At 31.0% G+C, this 20,785-nt stretch overlaps 3 protein-coding genes across 5 annotated transcripts; 2 read left to right on the top strand and 1 right to left on the bottom strand.

Moving 5' to 3' along the window:
• The first annotated feature begins 2,743 nt into the window (after nt 1–2,743).
• LOC103502783 (protein SULFUR DEFICIENCY-INDUCED 1-like) lies at nt 2,744–5,776 on the top strand. 3 transcript variants are annotated; one of them, XM_051083341.1, is made up of 4 exons: nt 2,744–3,043; nt 3,961–4,161; nt 4,984–5,139; nt 5,237–5,776. In XM_051083341.1, the coding sequence occupies exons 1-4, from the start codon at nt 2,861–2,863 to the stop codon at nt 5,636–5,638; spliced, it is 942 nt and encodes a 313-aa protein (XP_050939298.1). In that variant the 5' UTR covers nt 2,744–2,860; the 3' UTR covers nt 5,639–5,776. The 3 variants fall into 3 exon arrangements, with proteins under 3 accessions (XP_050939298.1, XP_008465084.2, XP_008465083.2); XM_008466862.3 differs by having other exon boundaries at nt 3,958–4,161; XM_008466861.3 differs by having other exon boundaries at nt 3,949–4,161.
• A 6,412-nt stretch (nt 5,777–12,188) lies between these two features.
• LOC103502785 (pantoate--beta-alanine ligase) lies at nt 12,189–14,854 on the top strand. Its single transcript, XM_008466865.3, has 4 exons — nt 12,189–12,821; nt 13,631–13,744; nt 13,866–13,997; nt 14,462–14,854. The coding sequence occupies exons 1-4, from the start codon at nt 12,255–12,257 to the stop codon at nt 14,576–14,578; spliced, it is 930 nt and encodes a 309-aa protein (XP_008465087.1). The 5' UTR covers nt 12,189–12,254; the 3' UTR covers nt 14,579–14,854.
• Nucleotides 14,855–16,245: 1,391 nt separating this feature from the next.
• LOC103502784 (vesicle-associated membrane protein 722-like) lies at nt 16,246–19,053 on the bottom strand. The gene is made up of 5 exons (XM_008466864.3): nt 18,674–19,053; nt 17,549–17,690; nt 17,305–17,425; nt 17,124–17,186; nt 16,246–16,618 (listed from the first exon to the last, which is right to left on the bottom strand). Exons 1-5 carry the CDS (start codon nt 18,861–18,863, stop codon nt 16,475–16,477), a joined length of 660 nt encoding a protein of 219 aa, XP_008465086.1. The 5' UTR covers nt 18,864–19,053; the 3' UTR covers nt 16,246–16,474.
• Nucleotides 19,054–20,785: the final 1,732 nt, after the last annotated feature.

The following is a 20,785-nucleotide window of genomic DNA, read 5'->3' as shown; positions in this document are numbered from 1 at the left end:
AGGGGAACGATTTAACAAGTATACTGCACATTCAACAACCTATGCCCAAAATTCTTTTGGCATCTTCTTACTCTTCAAGATGTTTCGAGCCATGTTAAGTATTATTCGGTTCTTCCTCTCAACAACACCATTTTGTTGAGGAGTAAATGAAACTATCATAGGTCGATGAATTCCATTTTCTATGCAAAATTTTTTGAATTCATTTGAAGTGAACTCACCTCTATTGTCTGATCTCAAAGCATTTATGTAATAACCACTTTCTTTTTCAACAAGGGCTTTAAATCTCTTGAACATGCCAAATACTTCTGATTTCTCCTTAACAAAGTAAACCCAAGTTTTTCGGTTGAAAACATCAATAAATAATAAGAAATAATTATTCTTACCAATGGAACTTGGTTTGATCGGTCCACAAATATCAGTTTGAACTCACTCTAGTGGTCTCCTTGCTCTCGAAGATGATTCTTATGGAAAATTCTTTCTTGATTATTTGCCATAAAGATAACCTTCACAAAATTGATCGGGATGTTCGACATATGGCAACCCTTTCACCATATCCTTCCTGGCTAATAGTCTTAAGCCATCAAAGTTTAAATGCCCAAAATCTCAAGTGCCAAATCCAATTTGGATCTTTTAAACATGACTTTAAACATTTAGCAACATCTAAATGTTTAGTAAAAATATTCTATTTTTCGTCATTTGCACTTTAGCAATCATATTGTCATGATATCGATCTCTTATCAAAAGACTATAATCCTTCATCAAAATATTATAACCTTTCTCTAAGAGTTGTCTCAAACTCAAAATGTTGTTCTTCATATTAGGCACATAATAAACATTAGAAATAAATTCATGATTCTCATTCTTCAAATTGATCAAAATTTTACCTTTTCTTTGAACTGGAATTTTTGTGGCATCACCAAATATGATATTGCCACCAATAGATTCATCAAGCTCCACGAACATCGATTTACTTCCACACATGTAATTGCTTGCACCACTATCGAGATACCATGCACTATTTTCACATGTTTTCGCACCTTTGCATGCTAGAAGCAATGATGAATCATCGCTTTCTTCATCTTTCTAAGCATAATTTACATTTTCTTCAACTCTATTTTTGCATTCCCAAGAATAATGGCTGAATTTATAACAATCATAACATTCCACCTGACTTTTGTCATACCTCCTGTCATTAATTGATCTTTCTCCATTTGACCTAGAATAATGTTGTCTTTCATTACCTCTTGATGAATTTGAGTATGAATTATTCTCATCAAATTTTCTTTGATCGTAGTTTCCTCGACCTTGATCTCTGAAAACACCATGTCCACGATTACCACCATGTCCTCGACCTTGATTGCCTTTTTTTAGGCTCTCTTCCTTGTCTTTTAATTGCAACTTTGACTGAAAAAGTTGCTTAGTCGTTTGCTTATTCTTCTTAAGAAACTTCTCTTCATGGGTTTGTAAAGAACTCATAAGTTGATCAATGGACATTGTACTTAAATCCTTTGATTCTTCAATAGCTACAACGATAAAATCGAAATTTTCATCCAATGAGCGAAGTAGTTTTTCTACTACTTGCTCATGATCATCACTTATTGTCTCACCATATCTTTTCATTTCATTTATTATTGCTAGCAATATTGAAGTATAATCAGAAACTGATTCAGACTTCTTCACATGCAGTGATTCATAATCACCTCTCAATTTTTGAAGGCGAATCTTTTTTACTCGATCTACTCTTTTATTCGTATTCTCCAAAATTTGTCATGCTTGATGTGCAGTAGTTGGTCCAGAAATTTTCTCAAAATTGGAATCATCAATAGCTTGATGAATGATGATGAGAGCCTTTTGATCTTTTTTCTTTGTATTTTATAAAGCTTCTCGTTGAGCTTGACTCAAAGCCACATCATATTTTGGTCCTTCATAACCATTATTAACAATGTCTCACACATCTTTGTGAACCTAGTAAAGTTTTCATTTGAATACACCAACTGCTATAATTTTCTTTCGTAAGTCGAGGTATTTGGAAGGAAACTAAATTGTTGTTTGCCATTTGCAAAAACAATTTTTTTTAGACTCCAAACTCAAACTCTGATACCACTTTATTGAAAGCGTGTGATGAACAACACAAATAAATAATCTTCAAATAGAATATTTGAGAAGAAATAAAAACTTATTGAAAGACTTTTTGTGTGTATTCTACTCACACTTGGATGATTTAGATTCCAACATTTCAATCTATTTATATGATTGTTATGAGCATAACTCATACCATAATTAAACACAACAATTTAAATCCTACGTTTAACTAATGTGATACTCTTACTAAATTAATTCTAACATTTTAACTCTCACATATTTTAATTGTTTTAACTCTCATAAATCAATGTACTACATACCACTTATTTATTTAAAACGTGCATGTTTAATTTTCCAATCTCGAAATTATATCGTAGATGGAATCAACAATTGAATGAAAATATCAAAAGTGTTTTATTTATTTATTTATTTGTGGATAAGAAGAATTATTGTGGGAGTTTAAAAAGAATAGACTATCAGATAGAGAGATAGATTGAAATAATGAGAAAGTTAGTTAGGAAAAATGAAAGAAACATAAAGGATATGGTTGAATGTAGACGGAAGGGCGACCTTTGTTCATTGGTTTTCATTATTGTTTTGTCTTCATCTGATCTTTTGGTAATTATTTATATAGAAGAATTTAATTTCCATTTACGAAGGGGGAGAGAGAGAGAAAGAGAGAGAGAGAGAGAGAGAGAAAGGTTTATTACTTGGGAATTTAGGATTTTCCATTGAAGAAGAAAAAGAAGAAGAAGAAGAAGAAGAAGAAGAGAAGAGAATGAGAATGAGAATGAGAATGAGGGTAGAAGAAGAAGAAGAGGATTTATCAATTAGAGAGAAAGATGAGGAAATTATGGAAGGAGGTAACTTAAAAAAGGGGTCATCAAAAGATGAACTTTTTCATGTCATTCATAAGGCTCCACCTGGTGATTCTCCCTATGTTAGAGCTAAGTATGCTCAGGTAATTCAATTTTCTATTTCTTCTATCATCTCTTTGAAAATAGCTATTTGCTACTTCTCCTTTCATTGTCTCCAAAATCATAAAACTCCTTTTATATTTTTCTTTCCTTCAAATTCTTTTCACACATGAAGAATGGCAACACAGTTAATTAATTATGTAAATTTGATTGAAATTAATTCTTTTTTTCTTTATTATTTTATATATTTAAACATTAGCTATCCAATTTTTATAGAAAAATTTTCATAAATATAACAAAGTCCATAAAATTTGTCATTTTTTAAATATTCTAGATTTGTTCTTCCATCTTTATCTTTTCCTCTACAAGAAATAATCAAAAAAATCATTTAGATTGGATAGCTACATCTAAACAATCGTGTAAAAAAAATTATTTAGTCAAATCTAAAACGAGCGTGTACCAAAGAATCTTAAAACAAAAAAAAAATATATAAAAAATAGTATACCAAAACAACGTAGAAAAAATTGTTTAGCCAAATCAACGATCAAATCTAATCGTGTAACCAAATTAAACGATCTTGACGGCATGATTGGCATAGTATTTTTAGTATTTTTTTTATCCTTAGTCGATAGGTTTTTTCTGTTTTCAAAATTATTCTATATAATACAAATATTTTGTCGTTTTATTATATTTTTTTAAAAAAAATCCATTTTGAAACTATAAAGTTAGGATGTACTATTTTCGTGAGAAACCTTTGCAAGGAACATAACATAACATCTTTTAATTATTATGTATGTATGACAAATTATATACATAAAGTTTACAAAAGTTGAAGGACTCACAATTTGACAACTTTTAAGTAGTTTAATTAGAGGAGTTTGCTGCATCTAAGTTTTATCCTTTTTAACAAAAAGGGAGTATAGTAGTAAATGATGATATGAATTTTTAGTTGATAAAGAAGGATCCAGAGAGTGCAATTGCATTATTTTGGGAGGCAATAAATAAAGGGGACAGAGTAGAAAGTGCATTAAAAGATATGGCTGTGGTTATGAAGCAAATTGATAGAGCTGAAGAAGCCATTCTTATTCTCCAAACCTTTAGATTTCTTTGCTCAAAACACTCTCAACATTCTCTCGACAATGTTCTTATAGATCTTTTTAAGGTAATTTCTTCACTTTTAAATTCTTTTACTATATCATACCTTTCTTTTTTTTCTTTTAATTTAGTTACAATCCTTGTACTCGTTAATAATCATCCTTTAAACCTTTTGTTTTTCACTTTTTCTTTTTTACTTTTACATTAGTTAGGTTTGTACGTATCATTCATTGTTTTTTAGTTTTATTATCTAGTTTTCAAATCCGATGTTATGTTTTTAAATTAGTGGTTGTAGTTTCATTTTCTTCCCTTACGTGCCATGATTCTTCTCATCTAAAAGAACCAACCAAGGCACAAAATAGTTAAATTTTTAGTGAAGCTCTAAAACAAAAACTAATATTTTAACCTCATTTAATAATCATTCTTTTTTGTTAGTTTTTTTTAAAAAGAAAAATTAAACCTACCGATATATATTTAACATCAAGTTTTGGTGCTTAGTTATAAAGTTTTGTTTTTAAAAACTAAAATAAGATTTGAAAACTAAAAATATAGTTTTTAAAAACTTATTTTTCTTTTTAAAATTCTATTTCTGCCTAAGAAAAATGAAAACCACTAAGAGAACAATACTTAATTTTCAAATTACTTTAGTTTCTAGTTTTTTAGTTTTTTTTTTTCTTATAAATATTATCAGTAGAAAGTTAGAAATTATAAATAGAAGTGACATTTGTAAGGTTATTTCTAAAAACCTAAAAAGAAAAAACTTAATAGAGCTCAAATAATTGCTTGATTTTGTGTTTGAAAGTAAAAAAAAAAAAAAAAAAAAAAAAGAATGATTATGAAACAATTATTGTGAGAGGATTATGGATGTTGAATATATTATGGATTTTAGAAATGTGGGAGAATAGAGGAGCAAATTGAGTTATTGAAGAGACAATTGAGAATGATATATCAAGGAGAAGCTTTTAATGGAAAACCCACAAGAACAGCTCGTTCTCATGGCAAGAAATTTCAAGTTTCTGTCAAACAAGAAACCTCTAGATTATTGGTATTTTTCTATGCTATTTCCCTTCTTTATTTTATTTTTTTAAAAAAAAAAAAAATATTGGTATTATGATTATCTCAATGGGCCTGAACTTTGACAGGGAAATCTCGGATGGGCCTACATGCAAAAGCCCAATTACATGATGGCTGAAGCAGTGTACAAGAAGGCCCAAATGATCGATCCAGATGCGAACAAGGCTTGCAATTTGGGCCTTTGTTTAATAAAACAGGGCCGTCTCAATGAGGCCACTTTTGTTCTCGAACAAGTCCAGCAAGCCCAAATTCCGGGCTCTGATGAAACAAAAGCCCAGAAACGGGCAGCTGATTTGCTCACCGAAATCAGGTCAAGGCAATCTCTGCCCGATTCTATTGAATTATTGGGCCTTAGTGTCGATGTTGATTTGCTTAATGGGCTTGAGCTATTGGTAAACAAAAAAGGCCCATTTGGTAGGTCCAAGAGGCTTCCTGTTTTTGAGGAAATTTCTTCATTTAGGGATCAATGAGTATATGTTGAAATAACTTTTTAAATTTTTCTTTTAGGGATTTTTTTAGTGGATGGGGGTTGGTTGATGTTTGCATTTAGAATAATGTGTTTGGTCTTCCATTTGTAGATAATGAAAAGTGGAATTGTTTGAAGGAAATGTTTGTATTATTCTGTTTGCTGTGTATTTACATATGTAAATTTAGTATTAGGGTTGGGAATAAATGGTTGGTTTTCTATGTATTATATCAATAATTTCATTTCCCTTTTCCACCCAACAAATTATTAATGTGCTAAATTATTCAAATTTATATTACCTTCAAGTGGTTTCAGTTTCCAAATTCTCAAAATAGTTTGTTTGAATTATGTTTTAGACTTTTGAAAAGTTTCATTCTTATTATTGAATTTTGAATTTATTTTTTTTCAAAATAATCTTGTAATTAAAATTGTTTTAAAAACATTTAAATGACTAATGTGTCTAATATTTAGAAATTGTGCTTGTTACTATTTACAGGAGTACTAAATAACTAAATCAGAACTTTGTTATTAATATATATTTTTTATAAAATGAATAATAGTACGTAGTGATAAATTTTAAAAATATTAAAGACATATAATAAAACTTAAATGAGTACTTTTTATCTACAATCTTTTTTTTTTTTTTTTTTTTTTTGACATTTCCAACCTTTGAATTTTATAATATTTTCCTTTGTCTATAACATCATTGAACTTTTTGATCAAATCATTGTATAAATTAATTTGAATTTTTGTTTCCCGCAAGAGAAAACACATTACATTTTGTATATTAAATAAATTGCTGAATAAATATAAATTTAAGTAATAAATGTGAGGAGCTTAAAAAATAAACTATATTTAAATCTTAATAAACAATATTATTAATAATTACATTAGAATTAAAAAGAGGTGATAAACAATTAAATTTATCAAATATGTAGGATTACCTCTTTATCTATGACAATAAGTTTCAATACCTCTAACACTTCTCCCTTTTAAATTTTATATTTTTCAACGGTGGTTTTAGGAATAACACTCCTATGAGGTTCCAAATATTTTGGAAATGTTTCAAACCTCGTATTAGGGTATGTTCCATTAAGTCTATAGTTTCAAAGTGGAAATAAAAGTTACCTTACTAAAAAATAGAATGCAACAAACTGTAAATATTAGCATTATCTTAGATCGATTTTTCCTTTGAGTTGGCACAAAGAATGAGTAGATAAAACTTGAAAGCAACAAAAACTTTGGATAGTAAATTTAATCAAATAATGCATCTATATTTATATTAAAATTGAAACATAAAATAACAAGGTTTTTGTTATGGAATTTTAAAAGGAATTTTTTTATTATGATAATCATAAGTATTTATTTCTTATAAAACGTTACAAATCATTTGTTTCCTTTTAAGTTATGGAATTCGGAAAACCAAATCTATTTTGTTTAAGTGCAAAATGGTTACAAAATCGTGTTAAATGTTTTAAATTATTTCTAAAAACATTATTCACTCATATAATGATTGTTTACTTGGCCATATGTGGGGTGACTTTCTTAAGATTGACATTAATACAACAAAATGACAATATGTAACTTTTTTTATAAATTTAAAATAATAACTTAAAATTGACATTAGTACGTCGGGTAATTGTAACGATCCAACTCTTTATACTAAATTGAGGTAATTACTACTTAAACGAAAATAAAAACTCTTTAAAGAAAATGAAAAATAAAACTATCTTTTACTGAAAACTTCAAATACTCATTAAAATCATAAATAAATAAATAATGTAGAAATAATCTAAAATAAACTCCTAATTCGGGTCCTATCTACTTTTAAAGAAAAATAGTCAAAGAATACCAAAGAATAATGAAGTTCATAACTGCAAAGTAAGAGTGGAAGCAAAAGATTCTCTATGACACGTCACTGTCACTTCTTGTCATTCGCTAGCTTTCCTCTATCCTTACTTCTACTTCTGCCCAAAAGATTAAACATAGAAAGAGTGAGTATAAACATAAACTCAGTAAGGGACCTACTACTAGTCCCACTAGGTGTCTGTTAACTTCTCATTAGAGTCCTATAAAAAAGTATCCCTAAACTTGAGTGTTCTCGAACACACACAATCTAATGATCTCGTAAGAACATCTCTGATCTTCGGTAAACCCAAAGGAACACTTAAGGCAAACTGGTCTTTAGTGAACTCAAAAGAACACCTAGGACAAACTGGTCTTTGGTGAACTCGAAAAAACACCTAGAACAAACTGGTCTTCAGTGAACCCAAAGGAACACTTGGGACAATCGGGCTGTAAGTGACCCCGTCAGACCACTCATATACATAACATCTCATGAGACTGATGATCCCGTCGGACCACACAGTCATAAAAAAGTGGTGATCCCGAGGGACATCCATGTGGGTACAATTCTAATAGATAAAGTTAACAAAACATTCTATCCATAGCATGTAACACATCATAACATCATAAAACACGACATGAAAATTAATCATAATGTTATTAATCATGAGATTAATATTTCATGCATTCATCATTAACATAAATCAATCATCATCAACATAACCCAATCATACTATCAGTCATTAACATAATTCATCAATAGATTATGAATTTTAGCTACCTCAATGCATAATGAAAATTACATGCAAACTCTTACTTTAGTACGAGGGTCTAGTAGGAGAATCTCTTACATGGAGATTTGCTTAACCAAAAATAATTCTAACAACAATAGTCAAGCTTCCCAAGAATAAATCCTAATCGGTAATAGGAAAAATAACTAAGTTCAATAATTTAACAGTTGCTTAAAGATCTAAAAAAACCATTTAGTTTAACTTACCCAAAGTTGAGGTTAAATTCCAATTCAACCTTAATTGAGGAAAAACAAAGCTCTCAGTTCCTCTAATAAACTCTAACTAAGCCTTCATAAAAATATAATCCAACTTAAATGAAATTCCATCTTAAAATTCAAAATTAAATTATTTAGGGTCCAAAAATTAATATTTGTTGGGCATACCTAAAACTCAATCAAAGCTTACAAAAAAGTAGATGAAAAAATGACTAAAACATAGACTAGCGGCTGGCTGAAGGAAAATGGCTCAGTGGCTAAACGAACGGCTAGACGACTCGGTGAAGAAGAAATCGACTCGAAATGGGGTGGCAGCTTGCGTGTAGCTCACAAGGGATGAAGGCACGCGCTACTTGGTTTACAAAAGGATGCGACTCAGGTTGCTGATGGGGCTTGGACGCGTCGAAGACTCGGCTTGACATTTGGTTATGCGACGAAGAACGGGCTCGACATTTGGTTGCGGGATAAAGAACCAGCTTGGGTTCACGCAGACGATCGACGACTGAAGTGAACGTCATTGTTGATTGGAACTAAGGGGCAAACTGTGATGTTTCGGTTGAAGAAGCTCGACTCAATGACTTACGGTGGAGGAGAACTAAGGAGGAAGATGACGGAAGCGGTGGTGTGCGGCGAAGGCGATCGAAGCACAGTGGCGGATGGCAACCTTGAATGGCATCGGATTGGTTTGTGAAGGTGCACTAGGATTTCTTGAAAAAGAAGATGATGTGCACGTTTACCCATGAGTTCTATTTAAATAAAAATAAAAATATTATTATTATCATTGTTTTTACTTTTACCTTTTTTCCTTTTGCCTTGATCTTTTCCAAATAACCAATCATATATTTTCTCTCTTCATTTAACTATCCATAGTATCATCACTTTTATCTCTTTTTTTTTTCTCTTCTCCAAAAAGTAATATATTCTTACCTAAATAATTATATTATGAAGTTATATTATCTTAATAATATAATTATCCTTAACCTTCAACTTATTAAATTATATAATCATACATATATGAGTACATATAATCTCACCAATTTAAATCAACCAATAATATTCAACTTAAAACAAATCTTCCATAACACCAAAATTCCAAATCTCCAAACTAACTAAATATTCTCCCAAAATATTTAATTAATCCTACTCCCACAAAATCAAACAATTTCAACAATTAACTCAAATAACACCCAAAATAATTTTGACATGGTTAAAATTAAACTTAAGATAATTAAAAATTACCTTATTTTAGGGCGCTACAGTAATATTGTAAATTTAGAATTTGGTAAGGGGTAGAATTGTTCAAAAATGATTCTCCCCCTAAGTTACTTTTAATATAGTAAGGATAAGGATTTTTTTAAAAAAAAAAAACAATGACCAATGAATACGTGTGGATTGACATTAATACATAGGTAAAGAAGTTCGAAAATGAATTCTTCTTCATAACCATCAGAAATGTAATGAAAAATAACTAAGTTAATTAATTATAGTTATCCAAAATACTATATGTGATGAAGTAGGGACGTGACTGCTTATACATTCAAGTGAGATTCTCCTCAAAGGAACACCAGAGCGCCTACTAAACTGAAATAAAGACAACCACTACACAGTATGCGTCTTCTCATGTCAGATCATACATCAAGCAAGGGGCATCTCATACCAAATCGACAGCAAGTATGAGACATCCTACTCAAGATCACACAGCATGAATAAGACATTCTATTCTGGAACACACGACAAAAATATAGCATTTCATCACAGATCATACAACAAGAATAAGACATCTCATACCAGATCACACAACAAGTATGAGACATCCTCATCGCATAAGGTATAAAAGATCATCTCAATTCATCATTACACACTTATATCAAATCTTATGCATTTTAAGATTTAGAAAGCATAAGAAAAATTTTGTCAATCATAGTTTCAGTAGAAATATAGCAAGGATTTAAACACGTTTAGAAATCCTTTTTATTTTGGAAATCATTTTATAAGAAGAACCACTCACAGTCACAATAGCGAGTTGTTACCCGAAAGCTCCTTTGCACTTTTTGATCGATTTCATGCTTGATTAGAATCTCCGAGAGATCTCGAAAGTTCTCTATAATTTCTTTTAAGTATGCAACTTCAGAAGGATTAGGATCCATCTATTTAAAGATTTTTTTTAATGAAGTTTTCCATGCCAGAATGATTACTTTTGCCGATGGTGAGAATTGGACTAATGTTAGAACGCCACATGTCTCTGTCATATTCTTATCATGGATTCAAATTGGTTGGAAAGGTCAAATCAATCGTCGACTTCCTTACGTGAGAATGATATGATCACTTCTCAGTGAAGTAAGCTTATATCGCAACAAGGGTTCCCGCATAGTCTTTTCTCATCGCACAATAGTTCTTATCGCATAGGTTATCTTCGCATGGAGTCTTATCGCGTAAAGGCATATCGTGATCAGAGCCTCACAAAATGTACTAAAATTTAAAATTTTTAAAGAATTCGTACAACTTAAGAATATTTCATTAGTTTATTGTTATTATTATTTAAAAGAAGCTAAATACATCATAAGAAAGAACTGATGTACACTTAACTCAAAACACTAAATCAAAGCACTTATTGCTATATAATAATTAGATATAAAAAGAACTCGAAATTCTTGGGCTTAGATTTCACAGTTGACATCATTTCAATCTTGTACCCCTTACATGTGTTCTTCAAGTCTTCTTTTAAATTCCAAATGTATTAACCGTATGTTGGAGAGACTGTAACATTCAGCTCATAACAACATTTGATATGTATATCGAATATATCTGAATCAATGTTTAGTCTTTGGTGTAGATAACTCACAAGTTCGGAATAGGTAATATCACATCTAACCTTTAATCATTTCATCTGACTCCCACATATTTTCCAAAGAACTGATTCCACTCTCCTCTAAATTGTACAAATATTGGGATCATGACCATTGATATTACACAATCTTCGAACCCTACACTAAACAATTGAGAGTACATTTTATTAAATAAACAATTCAAACTAAAGTTAAAGTCCAAACGATCGTTAAGATTTGACACACGATCGACGATCGTTTAACATTATCTAAATAATTTTTCAAAATTTGTTACACGATCGTGCATGAAGAACTAAATGATGGTTTGGACTTTGTTATACAATCGTGATCTAAACGATCATTTAAAATTTGTTACACGATCATGTACAAAAAACTAAATGATTGTTTAGAATTTGTTACACGATCGTGTATGAAGAACTAATTGATCACTTGGATTTTATTACACGGTCATGTTAGCTTCTATAAACAATCATGTAGAAAAAAGAAAATCAACCTGCTCGTACTTACATTTGTTTCTAAAGTTCGATCTGAGCAAATATAAAAGCGGTAAATAACGTGAACTTTCACCTAAAAAATTATGAGAGAGGGAGAAGAATTTTCAAGTGGAAAATAGAAAATGAGAATTAAAGTTTGTGAGGGACTTTATTTTGTCTCATTATTGATGCAAGATCATTAAATAGTTATGGGTAAATGTTTTGGAAGAATATAGGTGAAAGATGCATTTAAAAAGTTATTGGGGACGGAAAGAAAATGTAACGTACAAATATATAGAAAATAAAAAGAATAAGAGTGTAAATTTATAGGGCAAAAAGGTTAATTATAAATCTTTCTATAAATGTATAAGTGATAAAAGAAATTTTTATTTTATCAAATTTTCCCATTTTGATCCACCGTTTCCTTTCAACCTTCACTTTCGTTCTCCAATGGCGAGGAAGGAGAATCAGACTCTCATAATTACAGACAAAAACCAGATGAGGACATGGGCGAAATCGATGAGATCTTTACTCAATACCATCGCCCTCGTTCCCACCATGGGTTCCCTTCACGACGGCCATCTTTCTCTAATCCAAGAAGCTCGCAACCATTCACATCTCGTCGTCGTCTCTATCTACGTTAACCCTAGCCAATTTGCCCCTTCCGAGGATCTCTCAACCTATCCTTCAGATTTCGACGGCGACATTCGGAAGCTCAATGCTGTTCCTGGAGGAGTTGATGTCGTTTTCCATCCTCACAATCTCTACGACTATGGAGTTGAATCAGCTACGGATTGTGCTGGAATGGCCGACGTTTCTTGCTTGGAGGAATCCGGTTCAAGCCATGAGACATGGGTGAGGGTTGAGCGTTTGGAGAAGGGCATGTGCGGGAGAAGTAGGCCTGTTTTCTTTAGAGGGGTTGCTACCGTTGTTGCTAAGTTATTCAATATTGTGGACCCTGATGTTGCCTTGTTTGGGAAGAAGGATTATCAGCAATGGCGAATTATCAGGCGGATGGTGAGTCTTTCTAAGAGTGAATGGTTTTGATTTTCATATCTGTTTTGAGCTCAAGATTCATTGTTTTTCATCAAAAATTCTAACTTTATTGCTTTTCTATGATTTATGAACTTAATTGGCATTACTCTAGTCAGGGGTCACTAAATCTTGCATGTCTGAAACTTTCTAAACTTGAAAAGCTTCTTCCATCAATAATATTTGATGAATTGGTAGTTAGGTTCTCAAGAATACTAAATCATTCATGTGTGCAATATGCCCTGCAGGGCATGGCTTTAACTCCTGTTCATTGAACTTTATTTACTTCTGATCTGTATAGTTTAAATTTTGGATTGGGTAACAAGCTTCTTGGATGATATATATTTCTCTAACTTGGCTTACCATCCTTAGTTATTGAGTTTTTACCCACTGTTATGATGATTTCAATCAAGGATTCCCATAATGTTTATAAGATAGATGAGCCAATTCTCTAGTTACCAATTTAAAAAAAGCCTCGTTCTATCTAATATGGTATCGGATCCATAAAGCTAAAATTTATATTTAATTCATTAAAAATTTAAGTTTTGATCCAAGAATCGTGAACCCAAAAGGGTACTATCTTGAAAAGGGTCATGGTGAGAATGTCAAACTAAATTATCTTGAAAATCTAACGACCTCATGATGTTTATAAGGTAGATGAACTAATCCTCTCATTCCTAAATGATTTTGAAAAGGAATATCATGTTATCTAATAATTTTTTGTCATTTGATTAACAAAAAGCACATATTTATTACCACTGGTGACAACATCTCTCACTTCAGCTTTCTTCCAGGTTCGAGATCTTGATTTTTCTATAAACATTTTGGGGTTTGAAACCGTGCGTGATGCTGATGGTCTTGCAATGAGTTCTCGCAATGTGCGGCTCTCACCTGAAGAAAGACAAAAGGTTCTCTTCAAATTATAGTGTAGTAGTGGCTTCAAAGTGAAAAGCATATGGGCTTTATCGTTCATGATCAAATGGTTACTTAGATTCAGAAATTGATTTACTTCTCATCTTTCGTCTATAGGCATTGTCTATAAACAGATCATTGTCAAAAGCAAAATCTGCAGCAGAACGAGGTGAACTCAATTGCAAAAGATTAAAAAACTTGGTTGTCGATGAAATACAAGAAGCTGGCGGAGAACTTGATTATGCTGAGGTGAGCCCTGGATGATTTAAATTAGGAAGTTTTCTGACTTGAGCTTATATTAAGCGTTTGGTGTTCTATTTGACTTTCTGGAGTCTTCAACTTACTTAAGAGATAAACAATGTGGTGTTGTAGCTTGTCCTTTTTCATAATTTTATTGAATAACCATTGTTGCTGAAGGGTGAAAATGGATGAGAGTTTTTTTTCCTTGAGAAAATATCAATTTATATCTTTAAGCTTTGAGGTTGTATCATTTTAAAGGTTAACCTTTCGAGTTTATCAATTTATCCTCCATTTCGTTCCATTTTTATGAATATCATGTGAGACCGGTAACTTTATCAATCAAGTTTTTTAACATTTACAAGCAAATTATCTTATCAAAAAAAGTTCACAAGCGAGTTAATTAAAACTCTCAGTTATGTAACCTTAACTAAACGGTTAACAGTTAGTTTGATGTGGTTGTTTGTTGATGGCAGATTGTGGAACAAGAGAGTTTAGAGGTGGTGGAGGAGATCAAGAGCCCAGTTGTGATCTTGATTGCAGCTTGGTTTGGCAAAGTCAGGCTCATAGACAACATTGAAATAAACATTTGAGTATTTACCCTTTTCTTTCCATTTTCTTTAAGCCTTTTGAAAGCATTGCACATCTAGGGCTGGAGTTAAAACCATTTTTGTCTATGAGGATTTTGAAAATTGACAAAAGTGATTTTAACCCTTTAGAATTATATTCGAAATGTCTTTTTACTTGTTTGTCTTACGTAGGATTGATAACGGAGAGGGGTAAACTCCTTTTTATTTGTACTAGAATAACTTAAATTAAAGATTCCAATGGAGATGAAAAAAATAAAGAGAAGTCTTGTTGCTCGTTCATTTATTATATTTGCCATTAGAGAATCTTAAATTATGGAATTTTTTTTCTATAATTGAGACAACCAATCTTAAGTGGTAATGTTTTCGGTATTTGTAATTGTTTTTAGTCTTGGTTAAGGATGAAGGGTGTTGTTTGATAATACAAATTTTATGTTAGTTAAACCGAGTTTAGGATATATATTGTAACATGTAATTAAGTTTATGATTCAAGTTGATAAAACGAGGGTGACAAATTTAAAGATAAAATGATCGAAATCATCTATGTCATTATCAAAATCATTTTAAAAGAATGTTTTCAGTTATTCAAAATCTATTTTAGTGGTATGAAATTGTATTTAAAATCATAAAATTAAATATTACTTTTGAGTCATTAAAATTTACAAAAGTGATTTGTAAAAGTAATTTAAACTATTTCACTTTTAAAATCACTTCAAAGTCATTTTTTATTTCAATTTTATCAAATTGCACCTCAGATTTGGATAAGTTTATGTTGCAATCTTAAACATATTCTTTAAGAAGTGGTGCAATTTTAAATCATTGCTCCAAGTATTATTAGGCAACAAAACTCACGTTTTATGGGTTCAATGAAGCATAAAACATATGTATAACAGACGGTTATTCCGTTATTTTATACACTTTGAGCTAAACTTTTTTTTTTTTTTTTTTTTTTTTACCAAACTTCTTTTTATTGAAAAATTTGAAAATAAATGAGCTGCAACACTTTTTATGAGAGGGGTCAAAATTAGTAATTAAAATCAAACAATTTCAACATTTATTTAAACTTCCATAAAATTGGAAGCTTACAGCCTAACAAGTTCCATTTCAAATTTTATTTTTAGGATACGAGTCCTAGCATAGGTACGGCATAAACAATAATGATCACTTTAAGTACTACTATAAAGAGAATGTTTGAAAGTGTCGTATTCAAGACCCACCATAATCATATTTTTTACCATTAAAAATCAATTTTGATGGTTGGAAAATCTATGCCTAAAATGAAATAAAATGATTATTAATTTTAAAGAAATATTTCATACTAATTTCAAACATGACAAAAATGATTAAAACATTCAAAATCACTTCCAAACAAACTAAAAATACCTGGATCCAATAGCCATTATGATTAGTTGACAAAAGGCAAACATCCCGACTTCAAAAGGCTGAAATTTAACCCTTTCTGCAAGTTCAAAACTTCAAATAGGACAAGTGAACAATTAAAACTAAATATCACAATATCAAAAAAATAAAAAATGTATAGAGATGATGATGTTGAAAAATCCAATATATTTGCTAACGATAGATCCTATGTTCAAATCTCCCCACCTAGCGTTTGTATTATTTAGTAACATGTTTTAATGGACCAAAAAGATGTGCATAATCCATGCTGTGGGTTATTGATAAGCAAGCGTGTGTATTATTTAGCAAACGAATGATATATTTCCATACAAAAGTAAAAGAATATAACCGCACAACCTATACAAAACCAGGGTGGTAGTAAAACGTATGGGTAAGTGGACCTTGGAACTGAAAGATTTGTACAATAAACAAGCATGTATGAAGAAACTGTCCGAGTAATATTGATCCCATCACCAATCCTAATGTTGCTGCCACAAGAATCCATCAACAATTGAAGCCGCCGCACACAGACAAAATGATGATCAGAATCAACGCCAGTACGATTGCAAGAACTATCAGCTTTATCTTCATGTTCTGATACCACATCTTTCTCCTCATTTTCGTTCCTTGCTGCCTAAAATCTTGTGCCTGCAGATATTATTCTCAATTGAATTATGTATTCACACACACACACACACACAAAAAAAAAAAAAAAAAGAAAAAAAAAAAAAAAAAAAGAAAAAGAATGGTGTATTTCGTTCTTTTGTTGATCTCCTGTTTTTCCGACCATTTTCTCCATTATAAGCACAAGGCTGATAACACATTGTAAACACAGAACTAAACATAATGCTATGTGAAACATGAGACCTTGATACAAATAAGTTAAAAAATTAAAATCATATAGCACAAATATGATCTATCATGTTCCTGCTTACTCGCAAGTTTTAAATGCAAGTTATATAGCTCAGTGACAACTTCAATTTATCTGTAGGTAGTTTTGCAAACAAATATGATATTTGAATGTCATCAATTCATAAATTACGCCCTCTCTGATTTATATAGCATCCATACTTGTGCATTATTGAGAAGAATGTATATTTTTCAGATCGCCAATCATAATTTAGTGAGCTATGCAAAAGGATCTGACAATGACCTGAGATCGAAGGTTTTCTGTCTTATCGACTAGAAGCTCAATCTTCTCTCCACGATCAAGAACCTGTTGAGAGGACAATTTGTGAATAAACCCGACATTTTCATATCCAGAAAAATGAAATAAAAGATGAAATCAGATCAAATGTTATAATAATCAGAATAAGGCCTTCTCCTAATTTTACCTTCTCAATGTTTTCCATCATCACTCCTTTCACTTCAGAAACCTGTGCTTTCACTTTGGCAAGCTTACTGATCTCCTCTGGGTGCTCCACACAATACTTCATATGCTCCTTCAGTTTAGACCTATTTAAAAAAATATAATGTTGTTGGAATCAAAATATAAGTATTGATTCCTTATATATAAATATTAGATAAGAGATAATGGGGCATTCAATTAATAATTCCCATTAAATAATGATAATGTACCCAAATTCTTTGTTCAAGCTATTAGCAGTTGCTGTCATGGCCTTTCCACCTCCATATCTCTTCACAAAGTCTTCATTAACTCGTTCAAGGAATGCAATAGGGATCTGTCGGCCAGCAGCCTCAACTGCAACCACACAGTAAGCTGTAACGCAGAAAAGATTTAATCAGTTAGATTTACTTATATAAGCATAGAGACACTAGCACAAGCAAACACAGAGTCATATGTAGTATGTATACGCTTTACGGACCAAATAGTTCAGAATCGTTGATTGAATGTTTTTCGATGATTAGATCATCATGGTTCACAATTATATCCTCCATTGTTTTAATAGTAATTAATGACAAATTGGCAATGATGAAACACACTCAAGAACCATGTACATGAACTGAGATGACGAACATCCTCAAGACTACAGTCTTCAATCAAAGAACTCAAATAGTAGCTTACAGAACAAGATTAAAAAAACAGGAGAATGCTAATTTTACAAAACTGTGATCAGAGAAAAAGAACCTCGAAACGGAAATTAGAATAAAAGAACTTGTTGTCATCACAAACAGAGGAGGTTAGCGTTTCGAGGCTTCAGGAATATTGATACTACGAGTTTTCGAGTACCACATCTGCAACAGTTCACTAGAATTGACAAACTCAAGAGACACCTTCAAAAAAAAAAAAAAAAAAAAAAACAGAAAGAAATCTCCAAGAAAACGTTTCCGAAAGGGAAAGCGAGGTGGAATAAATACCGAGATGTGACATTAATTAAATAACTCGTCCAATTATTCACCAAGGAATTTTCACGATCGTTCTTTTCAATATCGTAATATCTTCCAAAATACAATGATATTTACAGAACTGAATCCTCCATCAATGATCTCATCAGAAAATTTCTATTATTTCCACTCCGAGATAACAACGCGTTAAGAATCGCATCTGACGGAATATATCAATACCGAAACACTTATAAAACTAAAGGAGTGAATCAGAACGAATGGTATAATATATACATCCATAAGAGTTAAACAGATAGAAAACAATCGATCAAAAGAGGAAAGCCATGAAAAGAAAACCGTATGAAGAATGATGGAATGGATTGAAAAGAAAAAAGAAAAGGAGATAGAGAAAGTTACTGAATCCATTGTCGACAAGATAGTTGAAGGTGTGGCCATCGCAATTGTAAGTGAACTTATTGTTGGTGGCGGGAAGTTTGTGAAGGCACTGGGAGGCTATAGTGGTGAAATTGCCGGTGAATTCTGTATACTCAGCGAGAATTACAGTTCCACGCGCAACGAAACTGTAGATCAAGGATTGCTGCCCCATGGAAGAAGATGAATATTGCCCTAATTGGAACAGGGGGAGAAATAGAGAGAAAGAGAGAGAGGGAAAAAATGGGAGAGAAAATGAAGGCTTTGCTTGAAGGAGAAGCTTGAAAAGTTGGCATGTCTCTGTGTTCGTTCTATTTAGTTGTAGCTACCCTTTGATCTCATCGAAATTAACGGAAATGCCACGCTACTTTTCTTTTCTTTTCTTTTTTTCTCGCTCATAACTAAATATTTTAATTGCGTACATTACGTTTCTTTTTTCCCTTAAAATTGTAAAACTGACTTTTTCTTTTTAGTGTTTTTAATGTTTTAAAAAATATTAAGTTAAGTTGCGGTATGGTATGTGATCAAATATTAGATTAAGTTAGTTTAGTTTACAAATAAACCTACTTAACTATCATTAAGCTACGTTAAATTTGACATCTTTAATATACTCCATAGATTTTCAATTTTATGTCAATAAATATTTTGTATATTTAATAAATTTTATATTTATGATCTTTGAAATTGAATTAAATGATTTTCAAACAAAAAATAGATTTTATGTCTAATAAATTTGTGAGTTTTTGTTGAGCATAGTTAGATTGACATCAATTTAATAATTCACACATAGATTCTTCTAGTCCATATTGTAAAGAAACGTGAATCTTAAAAATATTATTAAATAGTTCAATAACATTTTAAATGTACAACCAAACTTTAAGAAAGAAACATAAGTCAACTTTATGATAAAATGAATAATTATCTTGTGCATATATTATTATTATTCTCAAAGTTAAATATTCAATTCCCACACTTCACATATTATAAAAGGAATAAAAACATCTTTATAGGAAATTAATAAATAATAACAAGTAACACAAAACAATCAGATCTAATTCATTGCGCACCATTTTGATTTGTTAATTTCTTAAGTAGTTTTTTTTCATTTCTTATTTCTTGTACTTGATAAAACTATTGACGAGTTTTTAGAGTTAACAAATATACAGAACTAATTTAGATTGTAATGAAATTACATGTTGAATTATTGAATATTTAAATTTAAATCTCACACCTTGATTAATGTTAGTAAAGTTATTAATTTTGGGTGTAAATAGGTTAGAGGTTTCTTAGAATTCATAGACTCTAATAGATAATACGGACACATTTAGAATTATTAAGTACTTTGTTTTAATTGTAATAAAATTAATGTTTTTTTAGGTTAACTTCAAAACAGCGTGATGATGTGGAAAGTTGCCTGTACACGCAAAACGCAAGAAATATAAATTTCATCGGTTGGTGGGTCCATAGTAAGACGCAGCGTTTTGACCGCTGAACAAACTTGGTCGCTTTAAAACAAAAATAATTGATTTTCAGTTTAAAATTTTAAATTATGTCGCAAATCGTAACTGATCTGAGATTGATTATACATAATAGTTGGTTTTGTTTTATTTTTAAACATCCAGGACTTTTTATTTTAGAAAATTAAAATTCAAGATTTTTGTCATAACGTTACAATTGGGAATTTTTTATGAAATTAATTCCCACTCAATTAGTTGGATTTTAACTAAAAATCCGCCAAATATCTGGCTTTATTTTAATATTTTCTTATAATACGTTATATAGCAATTCATTTCTGGATATTTTTTTTGTTTTGGTTCTTTCTTCTCTTTGGGGAGGAAGTTATACCAAACTATTTAGATGTATGGCAAATAAAAGAGGTTGATTGGCTGCTTTTTCTTCCTCTGCTTTAACATTCCATTCGTTTTTTCCTTCAAAATGGACTAATAGAAACATTGATGATCGATTACTTCTTCTTGATCCATGGGTTGCTCTTCCAAGTTGAAGACGAAGGTATAGTGGATATTTCACCAATAATTTACTTGGATGACATACTACTTTTGTAAATAGTTTACATAATCAATCCCAAATAACTCATCT

Source organism: Cucumis melo, chromosome 4, assembly GCF_025177605.1.
Source record: "Cucumis melo cultivar AY chromosome 4, USDA_Cmelo_AY_1.0, whole genome shotgun sequence".
Classification (NCBI taxonomy): Eukaryota; Viridiplantae; Streptophyta; class Magnoliopsida; order Cucurbitales; family Cucurbitaceae; genus Cucumis; species Cucumis melo.
Note: the sequence above shows the minus strand (reverse complement) of the source record. Positions and strands in the feature narration are given on the sequence as shown.